The following is a 22975-nucleotide window of genomic DNA, read 5'->3' on the forward strand; positions in this document are numbered from 1 at the left end:
CAGTGGTTGTACAAGTTTGCATTCCCACCGACAGGGGCTGTGAGTTCCTGTTTTCCCACATCCTCATCAACATTTATTGTCATTTGATTATTTAATGATTGCTATCCTGACTAGAGTAAGATGGGATCTCATGATGGTTTTAATTTGCATTTCTCTGATGGTTAAGGATGTTGAACATGTCCTTAAATGTATTAGCCATTTGTATTTCTCCCTTTGAGAACTCCCTATTCAGTTCTCTGCCCTATTTATTTATTTGAGAGAGAGAGAATGAGTGCTCCAGGGCCTCCAGTCATTGCGAATGAACTCCAGATGCTTATGCTGCCTTGTGCATCTGGCTTATGTGGGCACTAGGGAATCAAACCTGGGTCCTTAGGTTTTGTAGGAAGACACCTTTACTACTAAGCCATCTCTACAGCTTTGCCCATTTTTTGAGTGGGCTTTTTTGTTTGTTTGTTTGTTTGTTTTGAGTTCTTTGTAGAGTCTAGGTTTTAGGCCTCTGTCAGTGGTATAGTTGAAGATTTTCTCCCATTCTCTGGGTAATCTGTTGACTCTGTTTATGACCTGTTAATCTGTTTGGGGATTTTTGAGACAGTCTCATGTAGCCAAGACTGGCCTGACACATAGTGGGGCTGGCCTTCCGCCTCTGCCTCTTGAGGGCTGGGATTACAGGCGTGCGTCACCATTCCCAGCAAGAGGAGCATATTTAAACATGCTATGTGTTGTGTTTAAAATTCAAAGCAGCCTGTGATGCAGGCATATTCTCTCTCACATTTCAGGAACTAAACTGCTGCAACTTATATTTTACCTTGGAGGGAATATCCAACAACTTCTTGATCACTGGATCCTCATAAATGTTGTGAGGTTGCAGCCTGTTTTCAGTCTGTACTCTACATCCAATATTGAGCTTGTGCATGAATTGCTAACACATCTAAGGGATTTATTGCTCTCTGTTCATCATGTCCCATTGCATGGTGCCTGTAGGATGTCAAGACAGTCAACACCACTATAGGCTGTATTATGGCAAAGCAGAGAGGCGTTTCAACCCTGGAGCAGGAGTGCAAAAGTATATTCTGGACCTTTTGAAAAACAAGCATATAGCTTCTTGTGTTCCTTGCATATTGGTAAACATTTCTCTTTCTTTTTCAATCTGAGATGTTTTATTTTAGAAACACTTGTGACGAATAAGATTCAGTCTTGTAGGTAAGATAGCAGAACAAGATCGTCACCACTGAAACCAAGTACACAAAAGAGGCATGATGATGCGCAGTTCATTTTTTTTTTTTTTTTAAGCAAGAGACATATCTATAAATGAACCCATCCGGCCAGGTGAGTTCCTTGTGCTATTCAGCTGGGGCTGGCTGCTGGGAAAAGTACTTTACCTTGCTCCCAGGCCCTGCTGGTGCCAGTGGGATCCATGGAAAATTTGTGGGGAAGGGCTTCTCCCCACACATACCAGCCTTGGAACATCAGAAGAACCTGTAAGTGAGACGTCTGTGTCACTCCTTCCAAGGCTTAGGGAACACTGCGGGAGAGGGAGAGGGAAGAATGTATGAGCCGAGGATGGGGAGGAGTGCTTTGGAGCACCGTTTTCCAGACATGAAGAGTCTCATGCATTCATAACTTCACAGTAGCCGCCATTACCTGCGAATTCGGATGTGAAGATAGGTAGCTGGGTCATAAGAGATGGTGACTGGGCTTAAGTCGGGCTCATACACAGCCCGCCCACCAGATGCTGACGGAACAAGGCCCGTATTCTTCCAGAGTGGAGTCACGTCTCGGTGTTGCATTCTGTGAGTGTGGGTGCAGGGACTGCAAGGGCTCCACTGGCATGGATCTCTGAACCGGGAGCCGTCAGAGAGGTTCTGCAACAATGATCTTGAGGCTCTTTGACCCTCTTTTTACTTTAAAAATCTCAATTCCAAATAACTTACTAGGACCAGAGCCAAATATCTTGGTGAAGTGTTTTTCAACCTAATATCTTCATGTCAGGTCTAGGGGCTTATTGTGCTTCAGAAAGCAAACCCACTTAATTTGGCAAATTAGCTATATTGGTCGCTGCCGGGAATAATAATCCACAATCTGTCTTTAAGATCTGCCTGATCTTTGCATAGACCAAAGAGATAAATGAAACAAGGATGTGTGTGATAAGAAATACATGTAAATTTCAGGATTTGATGGTGGTGTTGATCTCCACGGTTCTGCTATGGACGTGGTCTCTCTCTTTTGTTCTGTCTCTGTGTCTCTCCCTCTCCATCTCTCTCTCTTTGGTTTACTATCTTGGTGGGGACAGGAAGCACAAAGTCTTCTACCTTCTTGGTCACTGCCTTTACATACTCTATATTCCATGGTCAGGAGTCATTATAGGGATTTTATCAGTGTTTGGAATATGTGTATTCCAGTAACCCGGAAACTGAAGGATGACCATGGGTGAGCCCACTGTGGGGCGAGAGAGGCCAGAACTTCCTGAGTCACTTGCTCACGTCAACCTTTCCTTTGGTGGATAGAGCCATTTTAGGGCCCTAGGGTTTAGTAGAACTCCACCTTCTCAACACAATAGAAATATAAGGATTGTTCTCTAGAGAAATTAAATAGAGTGTGCAGTTGTTAAGCAAAGACATCTGTAGGGACGCACAAGTGGGTGTCATTACTGTGAGTGTCCTCTGGGAAGATGCAAGTCCTTGAAGAGGTTTTAGTTGTCAGGAGAGGGTTTGGAAGAGTATTTTTTTTTTCCATATGCCCTTGGTGGCTTCAAACCTCTTGCCTTAAAAAAGTTGAAATTTAGCTAGGTGTGGTAGTATGCACCTTTAATCCCAGCACTCGGGAGGCAGAGGTAGGAGGATTGCCATGAGTTGGAGACCACCCCGAGACTGCATAGCGAATGGTTTAAGGGTCAGCCTGGGCCAGAGTGAGACCCTACCTTGAAGAAAAAAAAAAAGTTGAAGTTTTTTCAGCTGTGAAACAACTTGTGCTGATGCTTAACCACATTTAGTGCTTCTGAAAGCCTGTGGGATATCACTTTGAAGTGTGAGACATACTTGTGGAAAAGATGCTGTAGATGTTTCTTTTTCTTTCATGAGAATGACTGTTATTTAGAAGAAAGAAATGAACATAAAAGAAACACGTTTTACTACAGAGACATGGTAACCAAACCTTTGTGGTACTGGCACAAAACCAGACACACAGACCCGTGTGTGTGTGTTGCTGGATGGAACTCAGATGGGACCTACCAATGCTGTGCCAGTACCTGCTACAGCTCTGCCTTCAGCCCACTTGCTACTGAGATAGGGTCTCCATAAGTTGCTCAGGCTGGTTTGAACTTTATAACCTTCTGCTTCAACCTCCTGAGTAGGTAGGATGACAGATTTGAAATCACCAGGCCTGGCTCCTTTGACACACTTCTGCAGTTTTTTGTTCTTGTCTATGAGGATACCAGCTGAAACCGTTCCCTCTGTGGCTTCAGTGACCACCCTGTGGCACACGCGTGCTCTGCAGCTACAGTTAAAGTTGTTGCCTCCTTCCTGAAGCGAGTCTTCTCTGCTGAAATCCAGTGCAGTCTATTGTCGATCAACCTTTTGCTTCAGTTACCTCCCGGGATCTGCACATTCTTAACTGCTATAACACTGAATTGCACTTATTTGTGAAGATTTAGGGTGTATCTTGGTCACATTTCCTTTAAATCTCCTCAGCATCACGCCTAGTACTTGGCATAAGCGTCATGCTTAGGGACATTATTTAATGAGGTGAGGCTCTTTGGGGCTCCGTACAGAGATGATAGCTTGTTTGAGAATGCCTTAAAACAGTTTTGCTTTGCACATATGTGGCCTAGGCAGATGGAATTCCAAATACGTGTGTGTGAGCTTTCTTCTGTCCATAAAACACCTGGACACACTTGCTTCATGTCACTGTCATGGCGCAGATGTCACAGTGCTTTTGATTGCACCCACTCCCTTCCTGAGTGACGTCTGAGACTTCCTACCTGCTGCAGCTATTGTCAGCAGCTGAGAGGCGTTCAGAGTTCCCATGCTTATAACCTCTCTTCTTCTCTAACAAAATAACTTCCCATAAAATAGGTTTGGCCTCCATTGTTATTCATTATCATATCTGAAAGCAGTCAATTTACTTGAGATTTATGAGAAGTGTATCCTTGGTGATGCAAAGAAAATTAGAATATAAAAGCCACAGCTTTTGGAATTTGCAGGCAACTAGGAAGGTATCCTATGTGTGGACCTTAGAATTAAAATACAGGCATGATGTGATCAGTCAAAGCTGTGAGGTTTTACAAAAGCTTTTATGGGCTGGACGTGGTGGTGCATGCTTTTAATCCCAGCACTTGGGAGGCAGAGGTAGAAGGATTGCTGTGAGTTTGAGGCCACCCTGAGACTAATTCCAGGTCATCCTGGCCTAGAGCAAGACCATACCTTGAAAAACCATATAAGGTTATATATAAGATATAAGTGGAGGAAGACATTGATGCACAAGGATTTTTTTTTATTACTTTTGTACTCAGTGAATACAGTCAAGTTGGTACCATTGTTAGTCTCCTCCCTGTCCTCCCCCCTCCACAGGGACTCTTCTTGTTGGTGTATATGAGTCATGCATTGTCAGGTTAGTCATCAGTTATGGGTAGGAGGAAATGTCTCTGTGTACCATGACCCAATGTGTGGCTCTAACATTCTTTCTGCCCCCTCTTCTGCAAATTCCCTGAGCCATGTTGGGTTCATTTTAGGTCTGCTTCAGTGATGAGGTCTTGGGAGCCTCTGTGTCCCTAGATATCTGGTTTGATAGGAGTTGAGTGTTCTCTTTGTCTATCTCCTTCATCCTTGTACAAGGATTTTATTTGGTGGATCCTGCAGTAAGGATGAGTTTAGGTGGAGGCAGCAAAAAGTGTGGCATGTACTGGCTTTAATTGATGTTTGGGTCTGAATGGTTTAAGGGCATATTGAGAGGGAGGCAGGGAAAGGTGAGAGGACCCATATAATCGAGAACCTCAAAAGCTAATCTAGACAGTGCAGATGCTTGAAGTTGTTAGGAGCCTTTGAAGGAGCTATGAGAATTGAGTTCTGGGCAGTTGCATGCTAGGTAGTGAGCAGTGAGTTGAGTGTGTCAGAGTATGAGGCAGGGCACTTGGGGCTGGGTGGCTTGAGGGGAATGCTGGGGTGGTGGGGGACACTGAGTTTCCTCTGTTCTGTGCTCTACTCTGACCTCAATTTTGCCAGTTGATTCATCTTCTCCCTGCTGTATCGTGTAAGTATTCAGATGTTCTAAGTAGCCCAAAGGCAGCGAGTAAAAGGGGGGAAGAGCTAAGTCAGTTTCAGAATGAAAAAATATAATCTGCATGCAGGTCTAAAAGCATATTTGAACCAAACACAACCACCGTTCTTTTTCTAGGTGATCTGTGTAATGGCTTTGGACCTTTTTGTAAGCCATGCTTGCAGGATGTGGAGTTGGTGGAAGAGCAGCAAAATCCATAATTAAAATGTGAGCCCCAACCTAAAGCTTGCATTTTAATAAGCAGTCATGAATTATCTACGCTGCCTGGAGAATCGCCTTGCTATTCCCCAGTTCTTTAAAATTCAACCTACTGTGTCTCTGTGGTCCTCATCCCTGTGGCCACCACAAAGCAAAAGTGCTTTTTCCATTTTTAGTGAACATGTCAATACAGTGGAATAGTTGGGTAACATCTTAGTGTGATTACATGCACAGTTTTCATTTCATGGGTCCTCTTAAAGATCACACTTTGAAAACTCTGGCATGTGCTTGTGTGTATACAGCCATTCCTTGCTTATTTCAGCCCATATTGAGGGTCGTATGATATTCCACTATAGTTTCAGGTGCTTTGCTGTTTCGTGTTTCCTTGCCAAGCTCCACGTGGACCTTAGCCCTGGTGCTGCCATCATTATAGTGTGGATCCAGATGCACTGGTTTGGCCCAGCTGTGGTTTGGGGTTAGAGGACAGATACAGCTGACTATTTGTAGTAACTGTCAAAAGAGCAAATACTGAACACCCAGTCACAGCCCCTCCTCCTGGTGTGTCACAAAGTTGTGATGCACATTTGGAGTTAAGATCTTTGTAGATTTGTCTTTTCAAAGCTTCATAGAAGCTTCAGGGAGAATTTCTGTGGCTAAAACCCATGTTGACTAATAAAATGGAACTGATAACTTACGCGTTTTATTTTACCAAAATCTAGTTTTGATTACTTAAATTACTTATTTATTTATTTGGGAGCAACAGACAGAGAAAGAGAAAGAGAAAGAGAGAGAGAGAGAGAGAGAGAGAGAGAGAGAGAGAGAGAGAGAGAGAGAATATTAATGGGCACGTTAGGACCTCCAGACACTGCAAATGAACTCAAGATACATGTGCCCCCTTGTGCATCTGTCTAACATGGGTCCTGGTGAATCGAGCCTCGAACCGGTGTCCTTAGGCTTCACAGGCAAGCACTTAACCACTAAGTCATCTCTCCAGCCCTAGTTTTTATTATTTTAGATTATGGCATTATAAAGTGTTGGCAGGGATCTATTTTTGCAGTGTGGAATACGGCTTCCATGTTTCTATTTATGAACAACTCCTCAGGTTAACATTTCCCGTAATATCCAGGATAAATAATCTGTTCTTAAAATTGATTATTTTTCAGTTTCTACTTATTAATATTTAGAGATTTTATAAATTCTTTCCTATTTGGATCCCCTTTTCGGTAAGAGTATTTAATCTACACCACATTAAAGGATCTTTTGGTAACAACATGACATGAACAAATGATGTGGCACACACAAATATTGGTAATCTTGAAACGAAAAAGACATAATTACAGAGTCACTAGCAGGCTTGTTCATTATCAAGGAAATTAATGAACTTGTTGGATGTGTGTGTGCGCGTGTGTGCGTGTGTGTCGTATAGTATATGTATGTACTTTAGAAGTAAAAAGTGCTGGGGCTGGAGAGATGGCTCAGTGCCTAATGTGCTTGACTTCCAAGCATAAGGATCTGAGTTTGATCCTCTCAACTCGTGTGAAAAACTGTGGGCATGGGGGCATGCATTTGTAATCCCAGTGTTTGGGAGTCAGAGTCAGACAGATGCCTAGGGCTAGTCTATTTGGCAAGCTCCAGGCCAAAGAGAGATCCTATCTCAAAAAAAAAAAAAAAAAAAAAAAATGGACAGTGCTTAAGAAGAATGATACCTAAGATTGCTCTGTGCCACACGTGTGTGCGCGTGTGTGCATGCGCACGTGCACACACACGGCAAAATTATAAAATGTACTGGAAAATGCAGAAAAGTATAGTAAGCCAGGTGTGGTGTTCATGCATGTAATCCCTGCACCCCAGGAAACAGAGGCAGGAGGATTTTAATAAGTTCAAGGTCCTTGGGTTTCATGGTGAGCTTCAGGCCATCCAGGGCTGTATGATGAGACCCTATTTCAAAAAACAAGCAGGGCTGGAGAGATGGCTTAGTAGTTAAGGCATTTGCCTGCAAAGCCAAAGGACCCAAGTTCGATTCCCTAGGACCCACATAAGCCAGATCTACAAGGTGGCACATGTATCTGGAGCTTGTTTGCAGTCGCTGGAGGCCCTGGAGCACCTATTCCTTCTGTCTGTCTTCTCTGTCTGCTTGCAAATAAAAAAAAAGAAACAAAGTAAGAATATAACCAGAAAATTAAAATCCCAGGTTGCACGCGCTCCCTCTCCCTCCCTCTCCCTCTCCCTCTCCCTCTCCCTCTCCCTCTCCCTCTCCCTCTCTCTCTCTCTCTCTCTCTCTCTCTCTCTCTCTCTGTGTGTGTGTGTGTGTGTGTGTGTGTGTGTGGTGTGTGAGAGAGAAAGAGACAGAGAGAGAGAGGGAGGGAGGGAGAGGGAGAAACTGAGACTGCACATATACATTGCCATCTATATACAACTGGTCTTTAGTATCCTCTGATGTTAGCTTTAGCCTGTAGGTAATCTGCAGATGCTCAAATCCCTTAGATAAAATGATATAATACATCTTAAATATGCCATAGTATAAACACAATATAAATAGTTATTTAGTTTAGGGAATAAGAACAATAATCTATACATATTTAATATAAACTCATAATTTTCTTAGTATTGCTGATATGCAGTTGACTGAATCCATGGGTGAAGACACTGTAGACAACAAGAGTCTCTCTGTGTGTGTGTGTGTGTGTGTGTGTGTGTGTGTGTATGTATGCACATACATATGTTAGTCAATGTTCTGTGATGATGGAAAGGTTCTCTTTTGTTGAACTAATGGTTACATTGACTGTATACATTCATCACAGCTTATCAACTGTTCCTAAGATTTGTACACTTCTCTGTAAAAATCATAATGTAATACAGTAACAATAAGATGAAAAATTGGGCAGGAGAGATGGCTTAGTGGTTAAGCACTTGCCTGTGAAGTCTAAGGACCCCAGTTCGAGGCTCGATTCTCCAGGACCCATGTTAGCCAGATGCACAAGGGGGCGCATGCATCTTGAGTTCATTTGCAGTGTCTGGAAGTCCTGGCATGCCCAATCTCTCTCTCCCTATCTGCCTCTTTCTCTGTCTGTCACTCAAGTAAATAAATAAAAATGAGCAAAAAAAAAATTTAAAAAAAATAAGAGGAAAAATCACCTTAAAACTTCTTTACCTAGGGACAGCTATGGTTAACATTTTATGTACTTCCTTGTATAATATCTATATATGTTTTAAAATTGAAATCTTGTTGCTTTTCATATAAGTACCATGTGCTAACCAATTGTACTACTGGGGCTCCTCTTGTTGCTTTTCAAATGTTTTTGTCTAAAGCTGTGTGTGTGTATGCACACTTGTAATCCTAGCACTTGTAAGGCAGCAATGTGAGGCTAGCGTGTTCAAGGAAAGTCTGGTCTATGTAGCAAGACTGTCTCAAAAATGAATGGGCAAGAAAAGAGAATATTGCAAGCTACTTTTAAAAATTAATACAGCTTGAGTATTTCTGAATATACTTAGGTTGTTAAAAATTCTGCACTTTTGTGAATAAGATTAGAAATTTGATTGTACAAAAATTTTTCCTTGAAGTTTTCTTGCTCTTTTTTCCCCCTGAAGTGTTTGTGTGCCAGTTTGCTCTTATTTTGTTTAATTCAAGAATGTGTGTTTGGATGGACTAGTTGATGATCTTACCCATGCCTGTAATGGAGCCTATGGTCAGGTTGGCCAGAAAAAGTGAAATTAAAATGAAATAATATTTAAAAATTACAGAATGTGAGTACTTTGTTTCAGGAACTGCAGATTTTGTCAAAATGAGACATGGTGTAAATAAAGAATGACAGCACTACCATTTACAGAGATTCTTAGGCATCAGACACCATGCTAAGGTATATATGGTTATTTCTCAATGACTTTATAAGTGGATATTGTTTAAGAACATGAAGCAAACTCTTGATTAGGTTTTCATCAAACAGTACCAGTGGTATTTGTGCAAGGAATTGCCTTTGGCTGACTAGGCAAGACTGAAGTCTGTAGGACCAAGAGGATCTTGAACACGAGTGAGCTGCTGTCCACTGTGGAGCGACTCTTGGGAATCCTCAGGTGCTGTTTATTTATATCTTGCAACAGATTGGCTAAGATCACTCCAGTGATTGATTTACAATAATTTCTCTTATGTAAACTGCTCATGTACTTGAATCATATCTATATAATATCTTTATAGAACTAGGTAGGTTAGTGTTTGAGTAACTTGGTAATATTCCCTAGCCAGGTTGACTCAAAACTGACTTTTGGGCTGGTGAGATGGCTCAGTGATTAACGTACTTGCCTGCAAAGCCTAACGACCTGGGTTTGATTCCTCAGTATCCACCTAAAGCCAGATGCACAAAGTGGTGCATGCAGCTGGAGGTTGTTTGCAGTGGCCAGAGTTCCTGACATGCAAATTTTCTCTTCTTTCTCTCCCCTGCAGATAAATAATTTTAAAAACCTGAATTTCAGGCAGAATAGTCTCCTGAACCCATCTCCCCTGCAACAACAGAAAGCCAGTCTTGCATTACCCCCCAACTTTCACCCCCTTTTCTATTTTATTTTCCTGTCCTCATATATTTTCACCTATAAATGTTTTAGCAAGTAGAATTTATTGTGTTGACAAGAATATTATTATGCATCTCTACGCACTAGGAACATTTACCTATTGGGTACTCAGCATGTGGGGAGTGAGCTACATTTTTTGCTTTTATTTTAATAAAAGTAGCCACATGTCAACTGGCTATGATGTTGGAGAATATGGCTTTAGGAGATAAACACATTTTTATAAAGCATATTCATAATCCTGTTACCAAACCAACATTTAATAGGCATTTCTTAAGGTTATCAGATGCCCAGTCAGGACTAACACTTCCAGATGTTTTGTAAGTGAGATAAATTGTTGCAGTTGGTTTATATATCTATTTTTAAAAAATCATAGGCTTACTCTTTGTTTTGCTATTTACTTACTGAAAACATTGGGTTATTTATCCTGTCTAGATACTGTGTTCTCATTTTCTAGATGGTTTAAGAGTGATTTTCTCTCTCTCTCTCTCTCTCTCTCTCTCTATATATATATATATATATATATATGTATGTATGTATGTATGTATGTATGTATGTATGTATGTATATTATGGACGTACTCAGTTTGTAAACAGCACATGTTGGTACCATCCTTTCCTTCATCCCTGCCCCCTTCCAAAGGTACCCTCCTTGTTGGGGATGCAGGTCATCCTCATGGTGATTGTGGGCCATGCATTGTGGGGGCAGCCATCAGTTATGGGGAAGAGGTCTCTGTGCATAATATTCCAAGTTGTGGCTCTAACAATCTTTCTGCTCCTCTTCTGTGAAATTCCTTGAGCCATGTTGGGTGTGTTTTAAGTATACTTCAGTGATGGGCTCTTAGGAGCCTCAGGATCTCTGGTTTTGTAGGTGTTGGTGTCCTCATGTCTATCTCCTTCACCCTTGTGCTAACATCAGGTTTACCAAGAAAGCAACAGTCTTTCTCATTTCCCCAATTCCTCTATGGTTTCATCTGGGGCCCTGTTAAAGTATGATGGGTTGTTCTTTGCAGGTCCCACTTCTATCTGCAAAAGAGAAGCAGATTCTGTAACAGAGAGTGAAGTCAGCACAGGTTAAATGGGATAAGCATTGTTAGTTTAGAGAATTTAATGGATATAGACCCTTTTGTGGTCCAAGATTAGCGGGAGCTTGATATTAGAAAGCAAACTCATTATCTGTATATGATTTTGACTTGTTTCCCAGTTCCAAATACGGTTCCTTTCCACTGAGTGGATCTGTTAGTCAATCCAAGAGCAGTTGGTTACTCAGCCTGGCTGTGTGCCACTATTGCATTTGTGTGAGCATCATGACAGGTTGTTTGATTCTGAGTAGCTTAGACTTTGAGTTGCTCAGACAGATGTTGGCCAGTTTCCTCCTGTAGCTCACATAGCACCTTCTAGTATTAGACGGGCTGTCTGGGGACTGGCTGTCTTACAGATTCTAGCCAGGTCTCTCCATGTTCTGCACTGACAACATATGGTGTCTGGTGTATTCAGCAGTAGGGTCTTACCATTAACCTGTGGTGGGTAATCAAGTGCTCTGACAGAAGTCTGTCTTGTTTTGGGAAATCTTGTAAGTCTCTCTGATCAACAGCTCATTTTGGGTGTTAACTGCATCCTGGTACTGGGAGTTACAGACCAGTGCCAAGGGAAAAGAAAGAAGAAAAAGAAAGAAAATAGTAAGAAGATTGATTTAAAAAAAAGAAAAAGAAAAGAAAGAAGCTGGGTGGGGTGGTGCACACCTTTAATCCCAGCACTCAGGAGGGAGAGGTAGGAGAATCACCATGAATTTGAGGCCACCCTGAGACTACATAGTTAATTCCAGGTCAGCCTGGGCTAGAGTGAAACCCTACCTCAAAACTCGCCCCCCCCACAAAAAAAAAAAAAAAAAGGAAAGAAAGAAACAAGAGATATTTAAGATTAGACTTCATTTCACCCTTAACAGGGCCCTTTGATTCAGATGCTCCCCTTCAGGTCCTGTTGAGAGGTTCAACCTTTTAGTCTGTCTTCCAGGATATAGTATTCTATGGTGCCAGTTCCATTTGGGTTCAATTTTGTGTTCCTCACCCAACTTAGCCTCCCCTCAAGTCCTACCCTCCCTATTGTCCAGGTCTTGAGATACCTGTTAGGTATGTCAGCATCTTGGGCTGATCCAGTTTAGGAGCTGCAAATGAGTGAGACCATGCGATGGTTGTCTTTCTGTGATTGATTGTGTTAGTTTGCTGAGTATGATCTGTTCCAAGTTTGATCATTTTTTTTCTACACATTTCATTGTGTCATTTTTTTTCTAAATGCTGAGCAGAATTCCATTGTATAGATACACCGTATCTTGTTTATCCATTTGTCCAATGATGGGCATTTGGGTTGATTCCAGTTCTTAGCTATTATGAATTGGACAGCTATAAGCATAGTTGAGCAAATATCTCTGAACTGAGGTATGGAGCTTTTAGGGTAAATGGCCAGTAAGGGAATAACTAGGTCTGTTGGTAACTCTAAAGCCAACCTTTTCAGGAGGCTCCATATTGCTTTCCATAGTGGTTGTACCAGCTTACAATCCCACCAACAGTGAATGAGGGCTCCTATTTCCCCATATCCTTGCCAACAATTGTTTTCATTTGACTTTTTAATGTTTGCTAGCCTTACTGAGGTAAGGTGAAATTTCATAGTTGTTTTAATTTGCATTTCCCTGATGGTTAGGGATGTTGAATATTTTCTTAAGTGTGTGTTTGCCATTTGTATTTCTTCCTTTGAGAACTCCCTATTCAGCTGTCTGGTCTACTTTGTGAATGGGTTTTTTAATGTTTTTATTGTTTAGGTTTTTGAGTTCTTTATAGATTCTAGAAATTAGGCCTCTGTGAGTTGTATAGCTGGCAAAGTTTTTTTTCTCCCATTCTGTGGGTAGTCTGTTGGGTCTGCTTATGGTATGTTTGCCTGTGAAAAAGCTTTTTAGCTTCATGAGATCACACTGGTTGAGTGCTTGTTTACTTTCCTGGCCTACTGGAGTTTTGTTCAGAAAATCTTTCCCCACTCCTATATCATGAAGAGTGCCTCCTATTTTTTCTTCAGTAGGAAAAGAGTTTCAGGTCTAATATTGAGGTCTTTAATCCATTTGAAGTTGATTTTTGTGTATGTGGTTATCCAATTTGTCCAGCATAATTTGTTGAAGATGCTATCTTTTCTACTCATTAAAAAAAATATATATATTTTATTTGGAATAGGCCAGAGCCACCAGCTCATTCCTCACCTCCCAGTTCACTTGTCCTGGTACCACTGCTCTAGGCTTGGTTAGCCTGGGCCCTGGGTACATGCTGCTGAAGCAGGCCTTCTGGTCCACCTTCCTGACTGACATGCCCCTGGGTCTCTGACTCCTGGATCTCCTGCTCTGGAGGGTGGGTGCACGTGCAGAAACATTCGCTGAAGATCCTTCAAGGACAAATTCCTGCTTCTTCCTCAATAAAATAAGACTTTTACCCCAAGATGGGTAGACCACAATGCAAAAAAACAATGAAAGTCAGAAAACTAAGATCTCCACCAATGATGACTAGTTTTACGATGTTAGCCTTCAATGAAATCATAGAGAAAACAACGGAAATTGAATCCCAAAATGAAAACACAAGCCATGTGACCCTGATCAAGAGAGTCCACAATAACATAAATAAAATTGAGCAGAATTATCTCTTAGAGCACTCACCTTTTGTCACTAGGCTTAACTTAATTGAAGAAAACCAAAAGAGATAAATGTCTTGAAGGCAAGTCAACAAATAGAGGCCCTCAATAACCACTGATTAAACATGATGAGGACATGATCAAATGCAAGGATGAATTCCAAGAAGCATCAAGAAAAATCAGACCTCTAACTTCAAAGAGATGGACATGATGCAAAAAAAAAAATCAAATAAAACTTTAAGAAAAACCTATCTAGGATCCTTCACTAACAGAATCACTCGGAGGACAGAAACTTTGCTAAGTTCAAAGCAATAGAGCCAGATGTGGTGGCACATGCCTTTACCCCAGCACTTGGGAGGCAGAGGTAGCAGTATTACCGTGAGTTTGAGGCCACCCTGTAACTACGTAGTGAATTCCAGGTTAACCTGGATTAGAGTGAAACCCTACCTCAACAATAACAAATCACGTAAAAAGAATGAGGGAACTGTGGGGTACCCTAAAATGACCAGTCTCTCAGAATAGAGGCCCATCCAGAAGCTCACAGACTACTAAACACATAGGACCAAAGAAGAAACTCTTCAAATCACATCATAGTTAAAACTCTTTAACAATGAAAAACAAAGAGGAACTCATAAAAGAAGCAAGAGAGAAACACTTCACTACATACAAAAGCAGTCCCATCAGAATTACCTCAGATTTCTCAGTGGAAACTCTGAAAGCTAGAAGAGTCTAGAATGGAAAACTTCAAAGTCTGAAAAACTAGGGCTTCCAACCCAAAGTGTCGTACCCAGTAAAAGTATCCCTTATAATAGATGATGAAAGGAAAACTTGGCATGAAAAAAGTTAGCTCTATGATTATATGAACACAAAGCCAAGCCTACAGAGAATACTTCAGGGAGTAAGCCACACAGAAGAGTCAAACAATGACTCTCAGGAGCCTACACGAAGATCACAATAACCAAACTAGAGCAGGCTCAAAAAAGCACAAAGTACAAGAAAGCACCAAACCCCATAAAACATCTCCTCATGGCAGGGATTAAATTGAACCTCAGTTATAACCTTAAAGATTGATGGTTTTAACTCACCCATTAAAAGACACAAGTTAACACGGTGGATCAGAAAATGGATCCTTCTATCTGCTGTCTTCAAGAAACCCTCTTTACTAAAGACAGACACCTCATCAGGGTGAAAGGATGGAAAATAATATTCTAAGCAAATGAAAATAAGAAACAGGTATTAATGTAATATCTGATAAAATTGACTTCAAACCAAAGCTAATCAAAAGGAACAAGAAGGCCACTTCTTACTCATCAAGAGAAGGATCCAATATGAGCACATCACACCCACCAATCTATGCACCAAGCACAGGTGCACACACTTGACAACAAAACAAATAACCACCAACAAGCTAAGAAAACTGATGAAACAAAAACATGTCTTGTTGAGGAAAGTAAACAATTTGAGAAAATGTAAAAAAGAGAAGTGTCAAATTAACAAAATCAGAAGTAAGAAGGAGAGATCACAACAGACATCAATGAAATTGGAAGAATCATGAGGACATACTTCCAACACTCCATACTCCACAAAGTTGGATAATCTGGAAGAAATGGATGAATTCCTAGCCAGATACCACCTACCAGAACTAAACTCAGAACAGATTAATCTCCTAAACAAATCTATCATATCAATGGAGATTGAAAAGGTAATCAAAAGCCTCCCCAATTTGAAAAGTCCAGGACTAGATGGCTTCTCAACAGAATTCTTTCAAACCTTCAGTGAAAAACTGAAACCAGTTCTTTTCAAAATGTTCCACATACTTAGAGACTAGTGATTCCTCCCCAACTCCTTTTATGAAGCTAGCATCACCCGAATACCAAAACCAGACAGAAATACAAGAAGAAAAGAAACTACAGGCCTATATCCCTGATGAATTTAGATGCAAAGATCTTGAACAAAATCATTGCAAACCTAATTTAACAACATGTCAAATGCATTATCCATCTTGATCAAGTAGGCTTCATCCCAGGGATGCAAGAATGGTTCAACATATGGAAATTGGTGAATGTAATACATCACATAAATATACTTAATCACAAGGATCACATGTTCATTTCAATACACACAGAGAAGGCCTTTGACAAAATATAACATTGTTTCATGATCAAAATGTTGGAGAATCTGGGTTTGGTGGCACACACCTTTAATCCCAGCACTCAGGAGGCAGAGATAGGAGGATCACTGTGAATTCGAAGCCACCCTGAGCATACAGAGTACATTTCCGGTCAGTCTGTGCTAGACTGAGACCCTACCTCAAAAAAAACCAAAAAAAAAAAAAAAAAAAAAAAAGTTGGAGAGAATAGGCATGGACACTTTACACTTTATATCTCAACATAATAAAAGTTATATACAAAGCACCCAGGGTCCCAATAATACTAAGGAATTCCACTGAGATCAGGAATAAGACAGGGATGCCAACTCTCCCTACAGCTCTTCAAAATAGTACGAGAAGTTTTAGCCCAAGCAATAAGATAAGAGAAAGAAACAAAAGGATACAAATTGGAAAGGAAGAGTCAAAATAGCCCTATTTATAGATTACATGTTCCTATACATAAATCACCCAAACATGTCCATCTCAAAACTTGTAAGGTGATTAATTCCTTCAGAAAAGTGGGAGGATGCAAAAACCAACACACAAAAATCAGTAGCCTCTCTATATACAAAGGACAAATAGAGAAAGAAATCATCAAGGGTGTTCCATTTTCAACAGTTACAAAAAACTAAATACCTTGGAATAACACTAACCAAGGATGTGAAGGAGCTATATAATGAATACATAAAAATACTCGAAAGAAATCGGGAGGACCTGAGAAGATGGAAAGACCTCCTATGCTCCTGGATAGGTAGAATTAATATTATAAAAATGGCAATTCTACCAAAAGCAATATACAGATTTAATGCAATACTCATCAAAATTCCAGAATCATTCTTCACAGAGATAGAAAAAAAATTCATCTCAAAATTCATGTGAAATGGCAGCAGGCCCTGAATATCCAAACATATCCTCAGCAAAACAAACACCTCCTGAGGTATCACCATATCTGATCTAGAGCTTTATTACAGGGCTGGAAAGATGGCTTAGTAGTTAAGGCGCTTGCCTCTGAACCTTAAGGACCCATGTTCGACTCTCCAGGTCCCACATAAGCCAGACCCACAAATGTGAGGCAAGTGCATGGTCACATGTGTCCACTAGGTGGCACAAGCATCTGGAGTTTGATTGTAATAGTTGAAGCCCTGGTGTGCCAATTCTTTCTCTCATTAAAAAAAAAAAAAAATACAGCTTTATTACAAAGCCATAGTAACAAAAACATCATGGTACTGGTATAAAAGGAAATACAGACCAATGGAACAGAAGTGAGGAATCAAGTGTTACATCTTTGACAGAGATGCCAGTAATGCAGACTGGAGAAAAGATGGCAGGTGGACAAACTGGATAACCACATGTAGAAAAATGAAACTAGACCCACTCATCTCACCATACACAAAAATCAACTCCAAATGGATTAAAGTCGTCAGCTTTAGATGTAAAACTCTTCTCCTACTGAAGAAAAAATAGGAGAAACTCTCCACGATATAGGAGTGGGGAAAAACTTCCTGAACAAAACCCCAGTAGCCCAGGAAAGTAAATAATCTCTCAACCAATGGGATCTCATGAAGCTAAAGAACTTTTGCACAGACAAACATTCTATAAGCAAAGCCAATAGATAACCCACAGAATGGGAGGAACTTTTGCCAACCATATGTCTGTCAGAGGCCTAATATCTAGAATCTATAAAGAACTCTAAAAACTAAACAATAGAGCTGGAGAGATGGCTTAATGCCATGCACTGTGAATCTTAAGGAGCCAGGTTTGATTCTTCAGGCACAGCACAAACCCATGATGGCGCATGTGTTTGTAGTTCATTTGCAGTGGTTAGAGGCTCTGGTGCACCCATTCTTTTTTTTTGTTTTTTCGAGTTGCTACTGAGTTTTATTAAACTTTAAGGATGGGTCAACATCAATTCTTCTCACAGTGTTCTACAAAATGGATCCACATGTTCTGGTAAATAATTACTCTTCCATGCCCATTCTGTTTTTATTTCTTTATCTCCCTCTGTCTCTAAAAAACAAACAAAACAAAACACTAAACAACAACAACAAAAAATCAAACAACCCACTCAAAAAATGGGGCAGAAAAAGCCAGTCATGGTGGCACACACATTTAATCCCAGCGCTCAGGAGGCAGAGGTAGGAGGATCGCCATGAGTTTGAGGCTACTGTGAGACTACACAGTGAATTCCAGGTCAGCCTGAGCTAGAGAGAGACCCTACCTCGAAAAAAAGGGGGGCAGAAACCTGAATAGGGTTCTCAGAGGAAGAAATACAAATGGCTCATACACACTTAAGAAAATGTTCAACATTCCTAACCATCAGGGAAATGCAAATTAAAACAACTATGAGATTCCACTTTATTCTAGTAAGAATGGTAATCATTAAAAAAAAATCAAATGACAACAAATGTTGGTGAGGATGTGGGGAAAAAGAAACCCTCATTTGGGAATGCAAACCTGCACTGTGGAAATCAATATGGAGACTCCTGAAAAAGATGAATATAAAACTACCAACAGACCCAGTTACTCTCTTACTGGGCATTTGCTCTAAATGCTCCACACTTCACTGCAGACATTTGCTCAGCCATGTTTATAACTGCTCAATTCATAATAGTTAAGAATTTCAATCAACTCAAGTGCTCATCATTGGTTGGATGAAAATGTTGTGGTACCTTTCCATAATGGGATTATACTCAGGAGTAAGAAATGAGGCAATGAAATCTGTAGCAAAAAAGATGGGCTTGAAACAGATCATATTTAGTGAGCACACACAAATGCCATGTGTTACCTCTCATGTTTGCTTCCTAACCTGGATCAGCTTGAGTTGCTGGCATACCAGATAGGCAGCTTGAGGCCCAGACAATAGGGATGGAAGGGTGAAAGGAAACACAAAACTAAACCCAAAATGAACTGGTACCATAGAAACCTTTCTCCTTGAAGGTACAGTAAAAGATACATCCCTCAGCAGGAATATAGGAGGAGGAGGACCTGACAAGAAGGGCTCTGGAGAGGGTGGAATGAAGCCTAACCTTAAACATTTTTGGCCCTGACCTAAAACTTGCAGTACCTGAAATAGTTGTTACCCATGTTGAGCTGTTGATTGGAGAGACCTACAAGGTCTCCAAAACAAGACAGGATTCTTTCAAAGCACTTATCACCCACCTGAGGTAAAAGGTAAGACCCTATTGCTGAGAACACCATATGCTGCTGACAGAGACCTGGCTGGCATCCGGGAGAGAGCCAGTCCCCAGCTAGTTAGCCTGTCTAGTGCTGGAAAGTGCTACCTGAGCTCTGGGGGGTAGGGAGGTGGAGTATGGCCAACAGTGGTGTGACTGAGCAGGGGTCTAAGCTACTCAGAGGTAACCAGCCTGACAAGAAGCACACACTGGTACAACGGTGGCCCACATCCTTGGTGGGTAACCAATGGTTTTCTGATTGGCTAAGAGATCTGCTCAGTGGAAAGGAATCCATATCTGGAACTGGAGACAAAGATTATGCTCTCCCGTGTCAAGCTGTCCCTTACAACTGACTGCTGCTCACACAAGGCATAACACAGAACCCGTGGGGAATACCATCAACCCCGATGAGGAGGGCCCCTGTGGAGTGGGAGCAGGGTGGAGGGAAAAGATGCCATCAACACCTGATGTACCCACGCAAATATGGTCTTAATAAAAACAAAAAGCAGGGCTGGGGAGTAAGTGGGTCAGAGTGCTCACTGCACAAGCATGAGGCCCCGAGTTCAGTCACCAGCACCCCCATTAAAAGCCAGATACTCTCTAATGTTTCTAACTTGTTTATGCCTATAAATCAGTCCTCTCATCTTTTATCAGAAAAGCTTCTTTTGTAGATGGTCTTGACTTCTGAGGAAATTCCAAACTCAACAGAGTGCTGACAAGAGGTGACTACTTCGTGCTCAGCACTGCATGAGTCAGTTCTGTCACGTGCTTCAAGGCTCAGGGAGTGCGGAACCAGGGGCCAGAGCAGTGCTTGGGAAGTCAAGTGGGCATAGCCTTCATGTCCTCAAAGCAGCTGGTGAGAAGACCTGCACAGTCGGGCCCGTCAACATGTTGTCACTGACAAGAGAGGAGGGCAATGAAAGATCAAAATAGAAGAGGAACTAGTTGGAAGGAAGTGGTTTAGTGGAAAGGCAAGAAGGGTAGGAGCAAAAGAAGGTAATGGGAAGGGATTACGGTCAAAATACATTATATACATGTATGAAAATTGTTAATAAAAAGGTTTGTTTTTTGATGCAAACCTAATAGACTGGCATTTTTCTTAAATGAGAGAGAATTGGTGTGCCAGGGCCTGCTGCCACAGTAATCAAACTCCAGACACGTGTGCAACCTTGTGCACATGTATGTACTGCATCATGTTATGTGTCCGGCTTATGTGGGACCTAGAGAGTAGAACATGGGTGCTTAGGCTTCATAGACAAGTGCTGTAATTGCTAAGCCCTCTCTCCAGCCCCATTATTTTTTTTAATAAAAAAATCATTTATTTATTTGAGAGAGAAAGAGAGAATGAGTGCACCATGGCTTCTTGCCACTGCAATTGAACTTGAGGCCCATGCACCACCTTGTGCATGTGGTTTTGTGTGGGCACTGGAAAGTTGAACCTGGGACCTTAGGCTTCGCAGGCAAGCCCTTGGCCTGCTAAGCCATCTCTCCAGCCCGATTTACTCATTTTTGGAAGCTGAGTTCAAAGCCAGGTCTGACTCCAGACTTAAGTTCCTAACCTTTCCTGAAGTGGTGTTGGTGGTGGTGATACTGGCAGTGATGGTGTTGACGCTGAGGATGATGGTGGTGGGGATGGCCATGACAGTGTCAACATAGGCAGCCCCAGTAGTTTCTGGATTCTAGACATTGTTTCAAGGATTTTATAGGCATTAGCCCCTTTCTTCACAAAGGGGCTGTGATGTAGATGTGTTGTTATTCTCATTTTCTAGTCTTTTTTAAAGTGACTTCCCCAATGCCACACAGTTGGTAACTGTCAGAATTATGGTTCATGTCCAGGCAGTCTGGATCTAGAGTATCTAAATGTTTTACTGACTTTTAATGACATAAACACAAAACAGACCACCAGGTCATCTACCTTATCAGCACCACCCAAAAGAGCTAGCCAGTAGCTGACAACATGGTGGGCACTATTGCTCGGTCTGTGTTCTTAACCACTCTGCCACCTTGTCTCCAGCCCGTTTCCTTCTAGTACACGCAGGGAGAAGTTCCTGTTTGCCTCATTCTTAGGAACTTGGACATGTCTGAAATTATTATAATTATAAGCTAAATTTGACCAAGTGTTTTTCCAGGGCTGGGGGGAGACCAGGTTCAGTTGATGCTTCACAGCACTTGGGCACTCTGAATGTGGAAGACACGAGGGAGTGCTCACTTGCCGCAGGGCCGACTGCCTGCTCTCCCCAGGTTCCCGTTCGTGCCTCTCACGGAGTTGCTTTCAAGTGGACGCTATTCCTGTCGGCCGCACTCTGAGGACCACTCTTCTTTAAATGCATGTACGCATTACAGAAATCCTCTAAGAAGCGTGTTTAGAAACTATTCTGCCCAAAGTACTTTGTGTTGTTTCTAGCTTATTTTTTACTTCTGAGTTATGAGAGGTTTGTCTGTGAAAGCCTCAGGAGTACTGTGGCAACCTGGCTGCCTTCTGGGCTTTTCCTGCTTTGTATGCTGATCTGGGGACTGGAAGCATGAAAGCTGTCCTGCTGAGTCCCGGTAGCCCTGCCAGCCCCTCATATCTGATCTTCTGGACCCAGGTGGCCATCTTCCCTCCCCCCTCCCCTGCTGGCTGTTGCTTTAGCTCAGCAGGTCACAGAAGAGTAGCCACCTCCAGTTCTGATGTGTCACACGGGTTGGGGTAAACCATTACTAACCCTGCGCATGTGGAACACTGGCCTGGCGGACAGAAAGGTCTGGCACTGTGGGATTTCCTTAAAACTGACCTCTTGTCCTGCCCGCTCATCAGGACTGCCTGACCCCTGGAACCCACCACCGTGCATTGTGCTGAGCATAGCTTCTGTGAAGGCTTAGCAGCAAATGCCTTAGCAAAGTCCCTGGGAGAGACTGGTGATAAGATAAGGTGTGTGTCTCAAGCTCTCTGGAGGCCTTAGCAAAGAGGAAAGGGAAGGAGGGAGAATGCGGAGACAGGTGCCACCATGGGCCACATTCGGTAGTCACGACTGGCTTGTCGCATGCATGGTGTGTGATGTTTCTCTTTGTTGCTCAGTATCTGGTCTTCTGTGAAATAAGTTACTTGTTAACTTTTTTGCAGCGAAGTGTTAAATAGTTTTTAGGTTTAGGTTAAATATCTCCCAAGCATATGTCTCTTCTACAGAGTTTTATGGTTTGTAATCATCCAGTGTTTCATGAATTATCTGGGTCTGTTCTGCAGGATGAAGTCGTTTTACTTGGCTTTATCAGTAGATATTTGAAGGAATTGTCTCACTTTGAATTTGTTCCTCTAATACTCTTATATTTTGTCACATAAATCAAGATTATGTATAAAATTTTGGATTATTGTGCAGAAAACTTTGTCAAATTGTTTGGCTAGAGGGCCCCATGTAGTGTCAACTTTTCAAGGCATGTAGGTAATTGTGAATAAGAGAGCTTTAAAAAAATTTTTAATTTAATTTATTTATTTGAGAGAAAGAGGCCAACAGAAAGAGAGAGAGGGAATGAGTGCGTCAGGGCCTCTAGCCCTTGCAAACAAACTCCAGATGCATGTGCCCCCTTGTGCATCTGGCTTATGTGGGTCCTGGAGAAATGAACTGAGATCCTTTGGCTTTGCAGGAGAATGCCTTAACTGCTAAGCCAACTCTCCAGCCCCAAGATAGCTTTTAACATTTAAAGTTACTTCCTTTCAGGATTGTTGCATGTTAGCTATAAACTGACTTTTTAAAAAAATTATTTTTATTTATTTGAGAGCAACAGACAGAGAGAGAGAGAGAATGGGTGCGCCAGGGCCTCCAGCCACTGCAAACGAACTTCAGACATGTGCACCCCCTTGTGTATCTGGCCAATGTGGGCCCTGGGGAATTGAGCCTCGAACCGGGGTCCTTAGGCTTCATAGGCAAGGGCTTAACTGCTAAGCCATCTCTCCAGCCCTAAACTGAGGTTTTAATAGCTTA

At 41.7% G+C, this 22975-nt stretch overlaps 1 protein-coding gene across 3 annotated transcripts in view; it reads left to right on the plus strand.

Annotated features, from left to right (window-relative positions):
• Positions 1–22975, plus strand: part of Epb41l4a (erythrocyte membrane protein band 4.1 like 4A) — a 266656-nt gene that overhangs the window by 71331 nt on the left and 172350 nt on the right. Inside the window, exon 1 of one of the 3 annotated variants that reach the window (XM_045132758.1) lies at positions 21326–21346. The exons of the other annotated variants lie outside the window; for them this stretch is intronic. Coding sequence (XP_044988693.1) covers positions 21341–21346 — 6 coding nt within the window. The 5' untranslated portion in view covers positions 21326–21340. Of the gene's footprint in view, positions 1–21325; positions 21347–22975 lie in introns of those variants that run through there. 3 annotated transcript variants of the gene reach the window in all.

This window comes from Jaculus jaculus, chromosome 13 (assembly GCF_020740685.1).
Source record: "Jaculus jaculus isolate mJacJac1 chromosome 13, mJacJac1.mat.Y.cur, whole genome shotgun sequence".
NCBI lineage: Eukaryota > Metazoa > Chordata > Mammalia > Rodentia > Dipodidae > Jaculus > Jaculus jaculus.